Source organism: Anoplolepis gracilipes, chromosome 15 (genome assembly GCF_047496725.1).
Source record: "Anoplolepis gracilipes chromosome 15, ASM4749672v1, whole genome shotgun sequence".
In the NCBI taxonomy this organism is placed as follows: domain Eukaryota; kingdom Metazoa; phylum Arthropoda; class Insecta; order Hymenoptera; family Formicidae; genus Anoplolepis; species Anoplolepis gracilipes.
Genome location: NC_132984.1, coordinates 7,866,715 through 7,883,879, shown reverse-complemented (window position 1 = coordinate 7,883,879; position 17,165 = coordinate 7,866,715). Strand labels below are relative to the sequence as shown.

Sequence of the window (17,165 nt, the reverse complement as noted above, 5' to 3'; positions counted from 1 at the left end):
GACGTGAACATTGCTGCAGGTTGCGGTAGTGTATCACGTAACGCTTCTTATCGAATACGGTTGCGAGAAGCTTGCCCTCGCGCTTGCCGGGTGGTTTGTCGTGTGTCGGACAAAACGGTAGGTCAGTGTGCGAATCGTGAAGATGCTGCGGATACTCGAGATCGACTTCGAGGATGTAGCCTGTAGACGAATCGAGCGCGATCGATGATACATCAAAATTGGAAACATTATCGACCCACTGAAAATCGGCGTAGGGCAATGGTTGACACATTGCCCATCCGTATAAATTATTAACATCGAAATACATCAAGTACGTTGATGGTTTTGATAAGTCATACGACTGCATGTACTTGTTATTAGCACGCGCGTACCTGTTGGAACATTGACTCAGACCACCGCGTATACCTCGTTCGATAAACATAACCATGTCAATGTCTGTGAGTAATTCAAATATAATTTTCGTATACTTTAACATGGCGTCCCACGTGTAACCGGGAAGAGTATAGTAATACGCGGGGTCGAGCCCATAACTCTTGATACAACTCTCTCGGAAATTTTCAAAAATGTCTGCTAATAACAAAACATCGATTTTTAAATACAGATCGCTATATTCGCCTAGCGTTCGAATGGAGAATCGCTTCCACACAATCTCAGCGTGCGCGTAATCGCTCTCAGATACTGTGTTACCTGTCAAGGAACTGTAAAATGATTCTCGTGATGGTAAACACGCATCTTGCAATTTATCTACGCAGTCAATGTACTCGTACGGGAAGACACCTTTTCTTGTTAATAAATTGAAATCTTCGGCGGATAAATTTTTATATTCCGATTGTAAAATTTTGAGTTTATCCTTGCTCAGAAAAGACGCCAATTTGTCGAGACTTGTGAGAAATTTATATGAATCTATGAAACGTAATTTAATGTGATTTCCCGGTTTGTTTTTCGTACCTTTAACATGTTTTGTAAATGAAATATATTTTTCTTTTGTTATCGGAAGTAAATCGATTCCCCCTTCGAACGCTATGGCTATTTCCTCGATTATAAAGTGAGAATCATAACCAGATAAATTGTGAAATACTATTGGAATGCAAAAAGATTCTTTGTAATTTAGATTGCAATTTGAATGCGCGGGACCTCTGTACCGCCCGGTCAAATGACAATGATCGCGTACGCGCGTATCATCTTCTACGAATGGTTTCTCACATATATGACACTGAGTCGCACTTCGAAATTCTTTCCATTCATTTTGCGTTAAATTTACCATGGGGACATTGGTTGTTAAAATATTTTCTATATGTTGCGCCAAATTTTTAAGTTCGTCGGTGAACCATGCAACGCAATTGGCTTCGCGACGAGAATGATACGCGGATAACGAATTATCGTACGAGCAATGTACATAATAAGCCATACTAAATACTTGGTGATGTTGATAAAAATTTTCTTCTTCTTTTTTCACCAAAACGCACTCCAGGTCGGCGTACACGACGAAAGGTAGTCGCTCCTTCCTGTTGTAGTTGGTAAATGCGAGCCACTTATCCTTATCGCTCGGTAATCGGATAGCGCAGTCGTTCATCTTTCCACAGTCTACTGTATGTGATTGCAATTTCTCGACCGAGTGAAAATAGTGCATGCATCTGTAAAATAAAAGTTAAAATTTTTATATCCTTGTTTTAAATATTTTTAGACAGTTTTATTAAATATACATACCGATCGCAGATATATTTTTTAGTCTTGTGTTTGCTGAGTTGCATACTAACAAGTCTAGATAGATTCTTGATCCATGCAAAATGTCCGATATCTTGCGCATCTTGCACGTAGAGCAAGTTGACGTGCTTGTCTCTCTTTTGCTCCGTAAGGTGAATAGGGACAATGTTTTCGTTTTCAAAACTGTACACGTTGATTGAAATGTCATTATAAATTTCAAATTTTTTAATTTGATTAAGAGTGACTGGAAACTCAATATCTTGGAGATTTAGTACTGTTGTATAATGCGGGTACGATGATTGTCGGTGTGCACATCTTTCAGCTGGATACAGAGCAGCCACTACCGCCCACGCAAAACATGCATTGTCTTTAGATTGCACGTTAACCACTGCTCGTTTCATTATTATCTTTCGCGATAATTGCACGTAACATCCGGCGCGCATAGGATTATATTTATTTATATTTACAGTCAAATTTAGTATACGCGATAATGCCCATCCGCTATCGCGTTCCTGAAATTCTTCGAGCGATGCAAGGATTGGCTCGACGACTCGCCGCTCATACCACTCGCGTAAATCGGATGTATGTAAGAGTTCACAGTTTCTCGTATTGATTGATTTATTGGCATGCTTATCGCCCGCCACAAACTCGCCGTTAAACACTGTATTCACTTTCACACTGTTATGTTTTTGCATAACGTCTCGCACGTGCTCGAGCACAATGTCACTCGCATCTTCCAAAAATTGACGAGTTCGGTGTGATTATAATTTATAACCGCACCAGTCAAGATGCGGCTCTCAAACGCCGTATCAATCTCTCGCCATATGAGTCTCTCCGAGTTATTTTCACTACTATAATCACCACCACTGGGTATAAACTGTCTCTGCAATCGAGTTTTTGCACCCTCGAGTCGCGCAATTCTTGTCACCAAAGATTGTCTATTTCCGATTGAGAGTCGCGGACGCTTGACACGGCTGCGTTCTTCAAGCTCTTCGATAAACTCCTCGCAATGCTGCAGCCATCCAAAATATTCACCCAATGTGGTGACTTGGTGGGAACGCTCCAACAAGTCGCGTTCTTTCTGCTGCACGTTTTCCATTTTTTCTCTCTCTATTTTGGTGTGCAAACATAACACATATTACGCGACATTATTATATGTAATAAAATTTGACAGCTACTGCACCATCGCATATCCACCTCATCGGGCGATGTAACTTTATGTCTCCGTATTTCGTATATTAATCCGATGTCATCTCGAAAGGTGTCCATACACGAAGCACAGAGAGCTAGAGCACCACCCGTTGAATAATAAAAGTGTATGGCGCAAATCTTACGTTGATTTTGCGCACGGAGTTGTTCATTTTCTACTACGTTGTCGTCAAAATCGGTATTACTGCAATCACTAATATAATTACTATCGTCCGACAACGCATGCTCTTCGTCTGACGACTCGTCTATTATCGCTTCGAAATTAATATTTTCCATTTATTCACTATTCACTATTCACTGTCACTAACAATTCTAATGCCTGATAGTAACCACTCAATTTTTTTTTTTTTTTTTTTCCACAGCTTCCTCTATGCCCTTTCAAATCGTACTACGGTTTGACGGGGCTCTCATTCTTCTTATATTTCGCCTAATGCTGTCTTAACACATCCTACCGAACGTCAACGCTTTTGCATCTATAAAAACGTTCCGACATGTTCGTCGCAGCGTTGGCCAAAAATTTCTATTGCTTTCCCACGACTTTTATGGCTTCTAAAATGTCCCCCGGCTATAAATCAACCACAAAGATAAACACCTTGCAGTTGCAGTTCTTTCCTTAAAAATTTCCGAAGATGTTTTGCTCCAGTTTTATGGGAGATTTTCCGCGAGGGTACAAAGCTGCCGAACGCCGGCGCTTAAAATCTCTTTTTTCCATAATATTCTAATGGTCATAAAATGAACATAAAAATTAGAAAAAAAGAAAAAAAAACACTTTTATGGTTTCTAAAATGTCCCCCGGCTATAAATCAACCACAAAGATAAACACCTTGCAGTTGCAGTTCTTTCCCTAAAAATTTCGGAACATGTTTTGCTCCAGTTTCATGGGAGATTTTCCGCGAGGGTACAAAGCTGCCGAACGCCGGCGCTTAAAATCCTAATGATATAATGACCATAAAATGATCATAAAACTAGAAAAAAGGTTTTACGACTTCTAAAATACCCCCGGCTATAAATCAACCGCAAAGATAAACAGATCTACTTTCGAACGTGTGTAGGACCCCCCCCCCCACCCCCCTTTTCCTAATATCAGACCCCTCGCGCCTCCCAGATACCCCCGCCCCCGCACCCCCCTCAACGCCCCATGGCTTAGAATCCCCACTATAACACTACTAATTATCAGAAATGTTATATTTTTAAGTACGTTAAATAAAAAAAAAATGTAATTTTATATTAAAACTGAAGTGTATATGGTAAGTTATATCATTCAATATGTGACAGTACTTTATTATTTATTTATTATCATATTTTTATATTGTTATCAGTAAATATTATTTTAATAATTATTTTCGTAAATTTCAATTTTTGTGCGTTTTACAAAAAGGCAATTTGTTTAAAAATTTAGGACAATATTTTTAAAATTATGATACATAATTTAATAAACAGCAAAATACAGTAAATATTTATGGAAGTGAGTTTTTAATTAAAAATGAAAGCCTAAAAAAATATGCTCTAAATAATGTGCTGAATCGATTTTAAAATTTAATACTGTTTTCTTTTATTTAAAGTTAAGAAAGAATTGAATACTTGCCTAATACACTTTTCTATGTCGGCATCAGAAAAATCGATTGAAAACTTCTCGGTCATCAAATGAGATTAATGACATTAAACCTCGACTATTTGTATTGTCAAATTTCCATTCGTTAAACAAAAAATGTTCCAGAGCACGATTAGCCACATATATCTTCTTCTGCAATCCCAAAAGCCTATTACATATAACATGTTTATATAAGATAATATACATATTCAATGGCATAACTTTAGTTATTATAAGTCCTGGGAAAGTTGAATCCACAAAACCACCACAATAAAAAAAGTATTTGAAAAAATGTACAATTTTAAAACGGCGTTACAAACTAATATTTCTAAAACACTTTGCGTAAAAAAATACATGAAAATTAATATTCTGAGTTGATAAAAAAATAAATAATTAGATATATGTTTTGTGTTACATTAAATGTTTTGCTTATCCTTGATTATTTTTATACTTTAAGAAATCTATCTGTAAGTAAAATATCTTGTAGTTATGTGTTTATCTGAATTGTATGTATATATATATATATATATATATATATATATATATATTGTAGTCGTGCGACTGTTGTTTAACGTGTTTACATCTCAATCCTAACGGTCGCATGTTTATCAAGCTCTCGTTCGAATCGATCGTCTCAAGTGTGCGAATCGAAATGCGGAGGTGTCAACCCCCACTAACGTACTGACATTGAAATCAGATAGGTAATTGGACCGATTTTTTAAGGGAGGAAAAAGACTAGGGATTGTATCATATATAAGGAGAATTCGAGGCTCTCTCGCAATACTTTTAAGAAAAGGAGAATATTGAGAAGAACATCACGAATCAACGGGCCTCAGATATCATTATTAAATTATCACACTCGTTTCGCAAATATATATATATCATTTAAAAAACGTTGAGAACGAATAAATCTATATACCCGTATCAAATACAGCCTGAGGAAAAGGTAAATACGCCTTTTACAATATATATATATATATATATATATATATCAATACGGAATTAGAGGAATAATATTAAAATGGTTAAAATCATATTTAAATAATAGAACACAACAGGTTTGTTTCAATAATAAATGGTCAAAACTAATTGCCACAGAATATAAAGTGCCACAAGGGTCAGTAGTAAGGCCTTCATTATTTATTTTATATATAAACGATATAATTAAAATCTGCCTGGAATTTTTTAATGCACATTTGTTTCTGAAGTTTAGGAATCTTGAGTACGTAATATGCTTGTATGTGTTACATATTATGCCATTGATTTTAAGAGCTCTATTTTAGAACTTTTTTAATTAAAATTTGCAATCAAATAACAGTAGTAGATTATATATGCAATTAAATTCAAGATGGAGTCTGTACCAAAGTTTATCGAATATAGGAAAAAATTTAAATTTTTAAATTGAATTAAGATGCACATTATTATGTGATTATTCTATTGTGTAGCGCACTTCTTACTGTTTTGCAAGTTGCAAGTAACAATTTAGATAAAAAATGCATATTTCTCGTTCTGTTGTTATTTCTTTCTCACATAAGATTATCTTTTTGCATTATTTATATTACAATTTATTGTATATTTTGCAATATTAATACAGTATAGTACCACACAATAAATGTTTATTTTATTGCATGTCTAGGAGAGGACTAAACCTTGATGTATTTTATGAAATTCATAATTTTGAACATTTTCAAAATATTGTAACCGTGTTTTATTAAATTTATGGTTTATTAAAAGATTATTAACAAAAATTAACGCTTATGCAAATCAAAATTCAAACGTAGACTGATAAAAAATGCAATTTTTAACGCTACTTGTGTAGATTTTAATACTTATATTATGTAGACACTTAGACGTTTATAAACCTTTATAAATCGTTATACATATATACCTATAGAGTGTTCCAAAATAGGTTATAGTTGAGAGGATTTTCTCCGTAAGAGATTTTTACATGAATGTTTAATATTCTGCTGGAAGCTAGATCCACATTCTACATCGCCAGTGCTTTCAGGTTAAAAGTAGATAGAAAAGAAATATCTTGTTCAAGCAGATAATGTTGAAAAAATCTTATATCACGCAAAAATTACAAAATATAAAAATCCCACATGAATCATATAATTATGTACACTTGTATTACTGAAAGCACTAAATAATGAAATGGAAAAATGTGAAATAAACTATATGACTATAAACTTTTTTTGCACTGAAAGCATGTAATGTGAAGTGGATCTCATTTGACAAGTCCATGCACAGCCTATTCGTCGCTCAAATATTCATTTCTTAATTTTTTTTATTTTTAAACATTTTATGTAAAGATCTATATATTTGTTTAATTGTATGTGTATGTGTGTAGGATACTTATATTACACATAATTAATACTTAACAAACAAGATACATAAAAAAGTTTAAATTTAAATGCTTAAAAAATTTTAAATTGGATACACTTTAGTATAACAATAAATATTACTACGTAGTAATATTTTATTATTTAAACTTAATTTATTATTTAAACTTTTAATAATAGAGTCTCATTGTCGAAGAAACTTTAAGATCCAGGTCTAATAAACCAAGGACTGTACTAGTTCCATTCGCTAACATCAAACCAATAATAAGTAAATAAAATCTTAATATTACCATAATAATTTATTTTAACTAACAACAAGCGGTTGAATTCTTTTCATTATTTAGAATCATGATCTTGACAATATATGTCAAAGTCAAAATTGTTTATAAGTGTTAAACTTAATAAATAAATTATGTTTTTATTATTAATTATTAATATTAATTGAATTTTTTCTTTCATATACATCATGATAGATTTAAAATATTTTTCTCCAATATAGAAATATTTAACAAAAAGAGCTATAAATTTTAAATAAATTTAATTGAATTAAAATATAATTAAAATTAAAAACTTTTGAAATGAGAATTTTAAAAACGGAAAAAAATAAATAAAACGATTTCAAGTTTTTTAATTGTTTTATTAAAATGCCGACAGTTCTTATTAATTTAAATTAAATACAACAAAGGCAATCAAGAGCCAACTCGGGTGGAGGGCGTGAAAAAACTTCTCTCTTAATCGTGTTGGCTGTAAATCATCTATCGCCGTTAACGTACCGCTCACGTCATACGTTAACGGCGGTATGATTCACTGAAGAAGGCTCAAAAATAGAGCCCAAAACGTTTGAGAAAATATAGATGATTTACACTCAACACGATTGAGAGAGAAGTTTTTTCACGTCCTTTACCCACGTTGGCTCTTGATTGCCTTTGTTATATTTAATTTAAATTATATATTATTATAGAGCCTATAATTGGTAATTTTTTTGTAGTTATTATTAAATATAGATATATAAAATATATGTATAATAACAATAAAATAAATATAATATATATTTATAATAAAAATAAAAAGATACAAACAGTTTTTATTAAATATATAATATATAATACACACACTCACATATATATATACATATATATATACATATATATATACGTATATGTAATAAGAATAAAGGATTAAGTAAATATATTATTAAAAATATATGATAAATTATAATAAGAGTAATAGATAAGTTAGAGATTAAAGTCGCTAGTATTTAATTATAAACAACGGGTTAATTAAAACGTCCTGACTAGCCAAAATCATTCAATTTATTCACACGACGTTTCGACCATATGGTTATGGTCCTTTTCAAGTGTAAACGTAAATTAAGAAAGAGAAGAAAGAATTTAAAAGTAGAACTTAATTATGGAACAATTAAATATGTCACTTAGTTAAAATCAACGGTTATTAAATTTGAGATAAACACAAACAACGAGACACGTCATGTCAGCATGAGTTTTTAAACGAAACGCTGACATGACGTGTCTCGTTGTTTGTGTTTATCTCAAATTATTCATATTTTCACACAGGACACATTTACACTTCTTTATTGACCACTTTCCTCGATATTATTCATATTTTCACACAGGACACATTTACACTTTTGGTTACATTTAATTTTATTTATATAAAAAATAACATAATTAGTCAAAACCTATATATAACTTAATGTTGGAATCATTTTGATGTCATTCTGACTGAAAACCTCCGTACAAATGTATTGTAACATTTGCGAGACAACATACACACTCAAACCTGCACACATGGATTCCCACTCAACATTTAATAATCAAATTATTATTTAATATATTATAAAATTATGTATGAATATTATAAAATTATATACGAATTTAATGAATACTTTGTTTTTTAACTTGCGAATATATTTAGATTTTATGTTTAAATTATTATTTTCTCATTAACTTTCTCTCACTCCCAGTCCGAAGATTACATTTGGTTCCGTTCCGTCTAAAAGAGATTAAATTCTATTACAAAAAGAAACCACAGAACAGGCTTTTGGAAAAGCGGAATAATAGCGACAGAACCGTATCTTACTTGCTTCTCGAACTTTGCGATTTGTTCGACCCAATCATTCACCATAAGACGTCTGACTTTAATGCAGTAATTGTTATGTTCTTCCTTTGGCACATCCTTCTCTGGGCCTGGATGTAACACGAGAATTCTATCAATTTTCATAAATAACACAAACTAAATATTAATATAAATTTTTTTAGTAATAATCAGCAACTCAAGCAGTTTTTTAAATTTGTTGTATTTCTTATTCACTAAATTTCGATATGTGGACCAATAATAGCAAGGCACATATCATAACGGAAATTTCTACACTCAATTCTGAACATTGAGCGTAATTGTTCCCGAAATTGTTCCTATAATTCTGTGTGTTAAATGGAATATAATTTTATATGTATAATTATTTTAATGATTTATTATCATGTTTCTTTAATTTACAATTTTTTGTTAATAAATAACTCTATTTTGTTACTATCCATCATTATGATATGAGTACTCTATACGTAAAGAATTTTTTATTTGCTTTTTTTTGAGATATTTTTAATTCGTTCTTTTTTGTAAATGTAAACTGTTTTATGAGAGTATTATATATATATATATATATATATATATATATATATACATTTTTAAAAACGTACACTAACAAAAGAATTAAAAATATTATTCACTGGTTAATTCTTTATTAATAGTTTATGTAATTTTATCAGAACATTATTCGGGTTAAGAACTTATTTATATGTTTGTTACTATAAAAAAATCGTCATTATGTAAAAAAATTAATTATAAAAAATTATTAAAATTAAAATATTTAAATTTTTACGTTTTAATAATATTTATGTTTTTCAATACTATTTAGCTTATTTAGTAATTAATCATTATATTCTTTATTTTACAATACTTTGTTAATAAATAATATTATTTTGTCATGTTTTATCTGTGGCTGTTTTCTTTGGACACTCACGCACTAAAAGCGTTATTTTACTTTTCTACGAGATATAATAAGTAACAAAGGTAGACTGATGCTTTCAGTGCGTGCATCTAAAGGGAACACAGCTATTGTGTATAATTACCTTCCACGTGAATTTTTGCTCTGCTCTTATTCATCTTTTAAAATTATTTTCTCCTATAAAAATTATATTAAAATGATATATAAAAAATGTTACGCTCTAATCAAATCTTATATAGGTCATAATTGTCTTCAATGAAAGATGAAAGGTGTTAATATGAGATTTAATAATAAGAAACTTTTAGACATACTTACTTAATCATTTTCTTTTCTTTTATAAGTTGCCTTATTTATAATTTTTGTTTTAATTGTTAAACTGTAAAAATTAGATATCTGCTCTATGTACATATACACGCAGTTTTGTGAAACAAATACAATATAGAGATAGAAAAAGTATGAAATAAAACAGAGTTTGTAGAAAATAAAATTATATATATATATACATATCTTTCTGACGCAAAATAAAAAAAAGGGGGAAAAAGAGAAAGAGAACAAAATATAATACGTATTCTATTTGTTTATGTCTTTATAGTTTTAATTTTTATTGTAATTGTTAGAAATTATAATTAATGAATTATACAACAATTGTACAGTTATAGAATTTATTAAACATTTTAGAGAAAGGTAATTACTAATTTATAAAAATTGCACAATATTTATAAATTAGTGGCCTTCTTTTTCTTTTTAAAATCTTTAAAAACATATCCACTTATATATCATCCATAGCATACCGATAGCAATAATAGTTTTAAAAGTTGCGACGAATCGATCCACTCTGAAATAGATATTTAATAATTTAATAAATTAATCTTACAAATACATTTTACAAACAAATACTTAATATCTAACATATAAACAACAATGTTTTGTTTATATTTAACACTTACCTTTTGCAATGTGTTTTGGCTGCATCTAATCGATTCATGTCTTCGTGTAAAAGATATTTTTTTATACCTATTATTACATTTCTTTAAACAATAAAATAAATACTTAATACCTTAAAATTTTCTCCATACATAATGTAAACATTAGAGGAAAGGTGTTAAAATTAAACAATATTATAAATCAATATACTACTACTATCTTACAGCAATTAAAAACTTTCAGTAACGTAAAGTTGAAATAAATCTGATAAGCTTAATTAATTAATTTATTATGCATTTGTTGCTTATTTACACAATATGTTAAATTGACTTATACAGGAATTATTTAAAATTCAAAAATTTCTTTTCTATATTTTTAAAATTTATTATATTTTTAATATATATTTTAATTAGCAATAAGTATATTTTTTGGTAATATTCTGTCAGCTTGTGTAAGTTACAAAAATTTAATTTATTCTTGTTTTCATTTTTCTTCGTTCTCTCGCAGTGCGATTAGTAGAATTAGATATTAAAATGTTTCATAAACTAACATAACTTGTAATTCACATTAAAATTTTATTTTAATACAGTACCAATTAAAACATGTAAATAAATTTATCCGACCGATTTATTCAAATTTTTATTTTATAGATATATAAAAAGTTTCTTTATTAAAAATTTCAAATTTTCAAGATAAGAATAGAAAAAGAAAAAATGTGTGTTAATTATCAGAAATGTTATATTTTTAAGTACGTTAAATAAAAAGAAAAAAATGTAATTTTATATTAAAATTGAAGTGTATAAGTTATATCATTCAATACGTGACAGTACTTTATTTTTTATTTATTATTATATTTTTATATTGTTATCAATAAATATTATTTTAATAATTATTTTCGTAAATTTCAATTTTTGTGCGTTTTACGAAAAAGCAATTTGTTTAAAAATTTAGGACAATATTTTTAAAATTATGATACATAATTTAATAAACAGCAAAATACAGTAAATATTTATGGAAATGAGTTTTTAATTAAAAATGAAAGTCTAAAAAAATATGCTCTAAATAATGTGCTGAATCGATTTTAAAATTTAATACTTTTTTCTTTCATTTAAAGTTAAGAGAGAATTGAATACTTACCTAATACACTTTTCTATGTCGACATCAGAAAGATCGATTGAAAACGCTTCTCGGTCATCAAATGGCATTGATGACATTAAAGCTCGACTATTTGTATTATCAAATTTCCATTCGTTAAACGAAAAATGTTTCAGAGCACGATTAGCCACATATATCTTCTTCTGCAATCCTAAGAGCCTAGTATATATAACATGTTTATATAAGACAATTTACATATTCAATGGCATAACTTTAGTTATTATGAGTCCTGGGTAAGTTGAATCCAAAACTACCACAATAAAAAAAGTATTTGAAAAAATGTGCAACTTTAAAATGACGTTACAAACTAATATTTATAAAACACTGCGTAAAAAAATACATGAAAATTAATATTCTGAGTTGATAAAAAAATAAATAATTAGATATATGTTTTGTGTTACATTAAATGTTTTGCTTATCCTTGATTACTTTTATACTTTAAGAAATCTACCTGTAAGTATAATATCTTGTAGTTATGTGTTTATATGAATTGTATATATATATATCAATACGGAATTAGAGGAATGATATTAAAATGGTTAAAATCGTATTTAAATAATAGAACACAACAGGTTCGTTTCAATAATAAATAGTCAGAACTAATTGCCACAGAATATGAAGTGCCACAAAGGTCAGTTTTAGGGCTTTTATTATTTATTTTATATATAAATGATATAATTAAAATCTGCCTGGAAGAATGTAGTATAAAAATGTTTGCAGATGATACATTAATATATGTAAATGGAGTAAGCAGTGCGGAATTAGAGAATAAAATGGATATGGCATTTATAATAATAGAAAAATCATCATTGTGATTATATGTTAAAAAAAATATGAAAAAAACAAGTTTTACAAATAGCTGAGAAAGCTAATAAAGCTCAATCAATCAATCAATTTTTCCCCTTCTCCTCTTTTCCTTCTCTCTTTTTTCCTCTCCCTCACTTACTTTCTCCTTTCCTCCACCCCCCTCTCACTCTCTCTCTCTCTCTCTCTCTCTCTCTCTCTCTCTCTCTCTCTCTCTCTCTCTCTCTCTCTCTTCCTCTCTCTCTCTCTCTCTCTCTCTCTCTCTCATAAATAATCTATTATTTAAAAAGCAATTGATTTGTTCAGTACTTACATAGGTTTATGTCCCGAAAGTTTTAAAACTGAATCTATTATCACAGCTGGTAAGATATGCCACAATATTGTCAATGTATAATATATAATTAAATTCTCAACAAATAATGTACTAGGGGTCCAGAGAACTCCTTCAAAAGGTATCTCTTTGATAACTTTGAATCCTATGTTGGAAACTTCTCGAAATAATATACTTTTTTCATTTGGAAAAGTACAGTTTACGACAAAACACGTGGACTGTGGTGTGAAACTAATAGTAATAAATAATATTATAAATAAATGCATTAAATATAAAATTTTATAGAAACTGCATTAAGTTTAAAAAATATCTTACAATTAGACAAATACGAGATAGTGAGAATATTACAAGATATTATTACAAAATATAAAAAAGTTTATTTTAACATCATACATTAACAAATTAAGTTTTAAGAATATAGATAAAAAAAAATTATTTAATTATTTTAAACATCTTTATCTAATTTTATCCGAGAGAAAATCATATATAAATTTAATCGAAAAAAATGTGACTTTTTAATTTTTTAAACTCTAATGCAAAAAATGAAGCAAATTGAATAGTACTTATATATGTATAACAAAAATTAATACGTATAACGTAAATTTAATTTCCGTTAGTAACTTAACGCAGATAGAGATGTGCATTAATACATAAATTGATGATCATACGTTGTCAATCCAAGTTTCCAAGTTACAAGAATTATAGTGTTGATAACAATGTCTACTGGTATGTCATCTTGTGAAATATTGTTACTAGCATACGCAACTGGTAATAATCCTTTTCCTCCAGCAGCAATCAGTCCCATAGGACCATTAAAATTATCTATCCATCCCGGCATTGGATCCCTCAGCGAATTTATTACTATTAAACAAAATATATGTTTTTATCGTATTATTATTAAATTTTGACATGACTGCTATGATATATGTACATAGAACGACATATCTTCTCTTTTCTTATAAACCAAAAATGGAAAAAAATAGTAAAAGTGCAAACCCGAAAACTTACTTTCAATTTTTGCTTAATTTAGTAAATATATTGTTGTATAAAATAATTAAATAAATTGTTTCAACAACAATAACAATACTTTTAAATAATATTTATATAACTATTATATGCGTGCGCGCAAAGGCAGAGTAAAAGAGTTAAGATAAATCACCATTTGTAAGATTTAAAATTTAGATAAAATTTAGAATTTTGGAATATTTTTTTTCGCGCTATTTATATTTATATGTATATTACATCCATACACACACATGCTGTATTTTATTATAATATATCAATACAAATATATCATATTTTAAGATTTTCTGTATAAAATTCAAAGAGAAAAAAAGATAGAGAAAGAGAAAGGAAAACTTATGTTTTATAATGTCCCCAGAATACAGAGTCTGAAAGTTCGACTCAAAGTCCGCAAAATGCAATATATGTATGCATGAATGTATACGTGAATGCTTTAGTATGTTCCCGCTACACTTGGATTCGACATTTTGAACAGGATTAAGAACGTGAAATGAAAAGATATCTATGAGTCCAGACTCCGTATTCTAGGGACACAAATTTTGTTTCTTCACTTCTTTTTAATATTCACGAAAAAACCTACGTACCCACAGATGGTCTTACAATCGCACAAGGCAAAAATGAAGAATATTCCTGTATTACACCCTCCGCTAAGTTTTTCGAGAATAAGTATGTGTTGGGAATATTATTCAAACATCTGTACATAATTTCAAATAAAAATAGCAAAAAAAACTTGAAAAAGTAATTGTAATATTATATTATAAATGGAAACAATAATTTCTCTTTCTAATTAACACTATTTAAAATTTACATACGTATTTACATATGTATATTGAATTTATATTTGTCACACTCACTTAGCTGTAAAAATACTCAAGATATGCTCATCCAATGACTCGGCCATTTTGATCATTTTTCGCCAATCGGCTATAGGTGGATACGTCTTTTCCTCTATAAACGGATTATCCAAATGTGTATATGCAGTACTAACATATACTAAAGCCTTTAACAGATAAAAACAATTAATATTAAAATTATACCTTGCTCAAAATGCTATAATTAAGAAGTTTACAGTAAAAGATTGAAGAATGTTCACAATTTAAGAAATGAATATGGCTCTCATGTAAAAAGACGTCTCTTTAAGATTCTTTGAATATATATAAGTTTGAAAATTATATTTTTTATAAAAAATTATTTTAGAAATAAATATAATGTTAATATATCGCATAAAATCCTATGTAAGATAATTTACTTAATGAAATACAAAGAAAAAGTTTTTTATACAAATATGCGAATGCAGAATCTCTCTCAATCTGTGTTTACTTACTATTAGATTCTTTATACTTTCGGCTAAGATACATACATCCCTCGTTGATCTGGTATTGGTAAGGATAGCGTACTTTAAGCTGTCGTTAAATTTCACGCTTGCCGCGTTATGAATTATTATTGTCACTCTTTCAATTAGCATTTGTCTATCGATAGTCGACAAACCTAAATTTTCCTGACTGGTATCGCCAGAAATCAAAATTAATTTCTTGAAATTTGAAGGTTGTTCCTCTCGTAATTTATCGTATAACTAAAATAAAAGAATATTATATATAAAAATTATTTGTAAGAAAATTTGCCATAATTGTTAAATAATTGTTGAAATATTATTACGCAAAAAGTTTAAAACCTTTAATGACTTTTCTTACAATTTATTATTTAAAAAAAAATTTTTTTCGAGATTTTATACTTCTACTTTTCCCTTTCTAATTTTAAAGTTATTAATGTCAATTTTTTATTAAAATAACAGTATAATAAAAATTATTCAGAAACTTTTTTTATTAATACGTTATAACAATTTTTGAAGAAATATTGTGTATATATTTATATCTAACTTACCGGTAAGTTTAACATTTTTTCGAGTCTTTCATTAAGGTTCACTCCTTTTTTCGGACGCATTAATATAAATATTTCTCGAACATCCGGACAAGATCTCAGTATCTTCTCGATGTATACTTTGCCAAGAAATCCTGTCCCGCCTGTCAAAAATATACTTTGTCCAGTGTAAAACGCCGGAATCGACATGGCTGGATCAATTGAATTTTTATCCATAGTTATGAAAATAAAAAAAACAGAATTAGCATTAAAATAATACTAATAAATATGTTTATAATAACGTTCTTAAATACATTTGTATTTAAAAACGTTATTGTCTCCTTCAAATCAAGATTGTTACTAAACAGTAGTCATATTTTGATTATATATAAAGAGCTAAGCATATGAGTGGAATTATTAATAAACCGGAAATACAAGTCAAATTTGAAACAATGAACTTGCGTAATGAAGTTATATGTATTCATCAATAGTAAAAATGTACAAAGTTTATAAATGTACGATTCTATATGAGTTTACATTTTCTCTCGCTTAAAATGGAGTAATCTGTATTGCTTATCAAAAATAGATAGTAAAAAAAATATCTTTCAAGCACTAGACAATGTTTTAAAAATCGTAGTTTGTACAAAAAGTTACAAAGTATAACAATATTCGATGTAAAACCATATAATTATGAAACTCGTTTCTCATACTGAAAGCACGGGACAATGTGAAATAAACCAGATCATCTTAAGTTTTTTTTACAGATATGGACTAGACTTTGTTTAGTAAATCTAGTTGAAGTCTTTTCTTCCATTTACATATTTATACTTTAAACTACATCATGATTAATCATTTTTTAATGTATTCGTGACTGAAAAGACGCAAGTAAGCATCGAAACGTCTCACTTCTGTAATCTATCTTTATTTAATAAATGTGACCTATACATAAATTAAATACTGACTGTTCATTTACAGTTTGGCTCGTTTCAGGCTTTATAATACTTTCTTATTTTTGTAATTTACATTAACGAGTTTTCTCATTATATTTATTAATTATAAATTTATTTTTCAATTTTTGACATTTCTGAAGTATGTAAGGTTCTGCATATTTGTTTAATTTTATGCGTGTGCGTGTGTATGTGCAGTATAGTTACTGCTTCCTCTATATTTTTAAATTATATAAATTGAATTATTTATTTTTTT

The 17,165-nt window shown here is 28.8% G+C and overlaps 1 protein-coding gene across 1 annotated transcript; it reads right to left on the bottom strand.

Moving 5' to 3' along the window:
* Positions 1-10,441: 10,441 nt before the first annotated feature.
* LOC140673719 (fatty acyl-CoA reductase 1-like) lies at positions 10,442-16,329 on the bottom strand. The gene is made up of 9 exons (XM_072906835.1): positions 15,987-16,329; positions 15,430-15,678; positions 14,960-15,105; positions 14,690-14,799; positions 13,751-13,943; positions 13,065-13,313; positions 11,930-12,106; positions 10,816-10,896; positions 10,442-10,703 (listed from the first exon to the last, which is right to left on the bottom strand). The coding sequence occupies exons 1-9, from the start codon at positions 16,197-16,199 to the stop codon at positions 10,622-10,624; spliced, it is 1,500 nt and encodes a 499-aa protein (XP_072762936.1). The 5' UTR covers positions 16,200-16,329; the 3' UTR covers positions 10,442-10,621.
* Between the last annotated feature and the right edge of the window lie 836 nt (positions 16,330-17,165).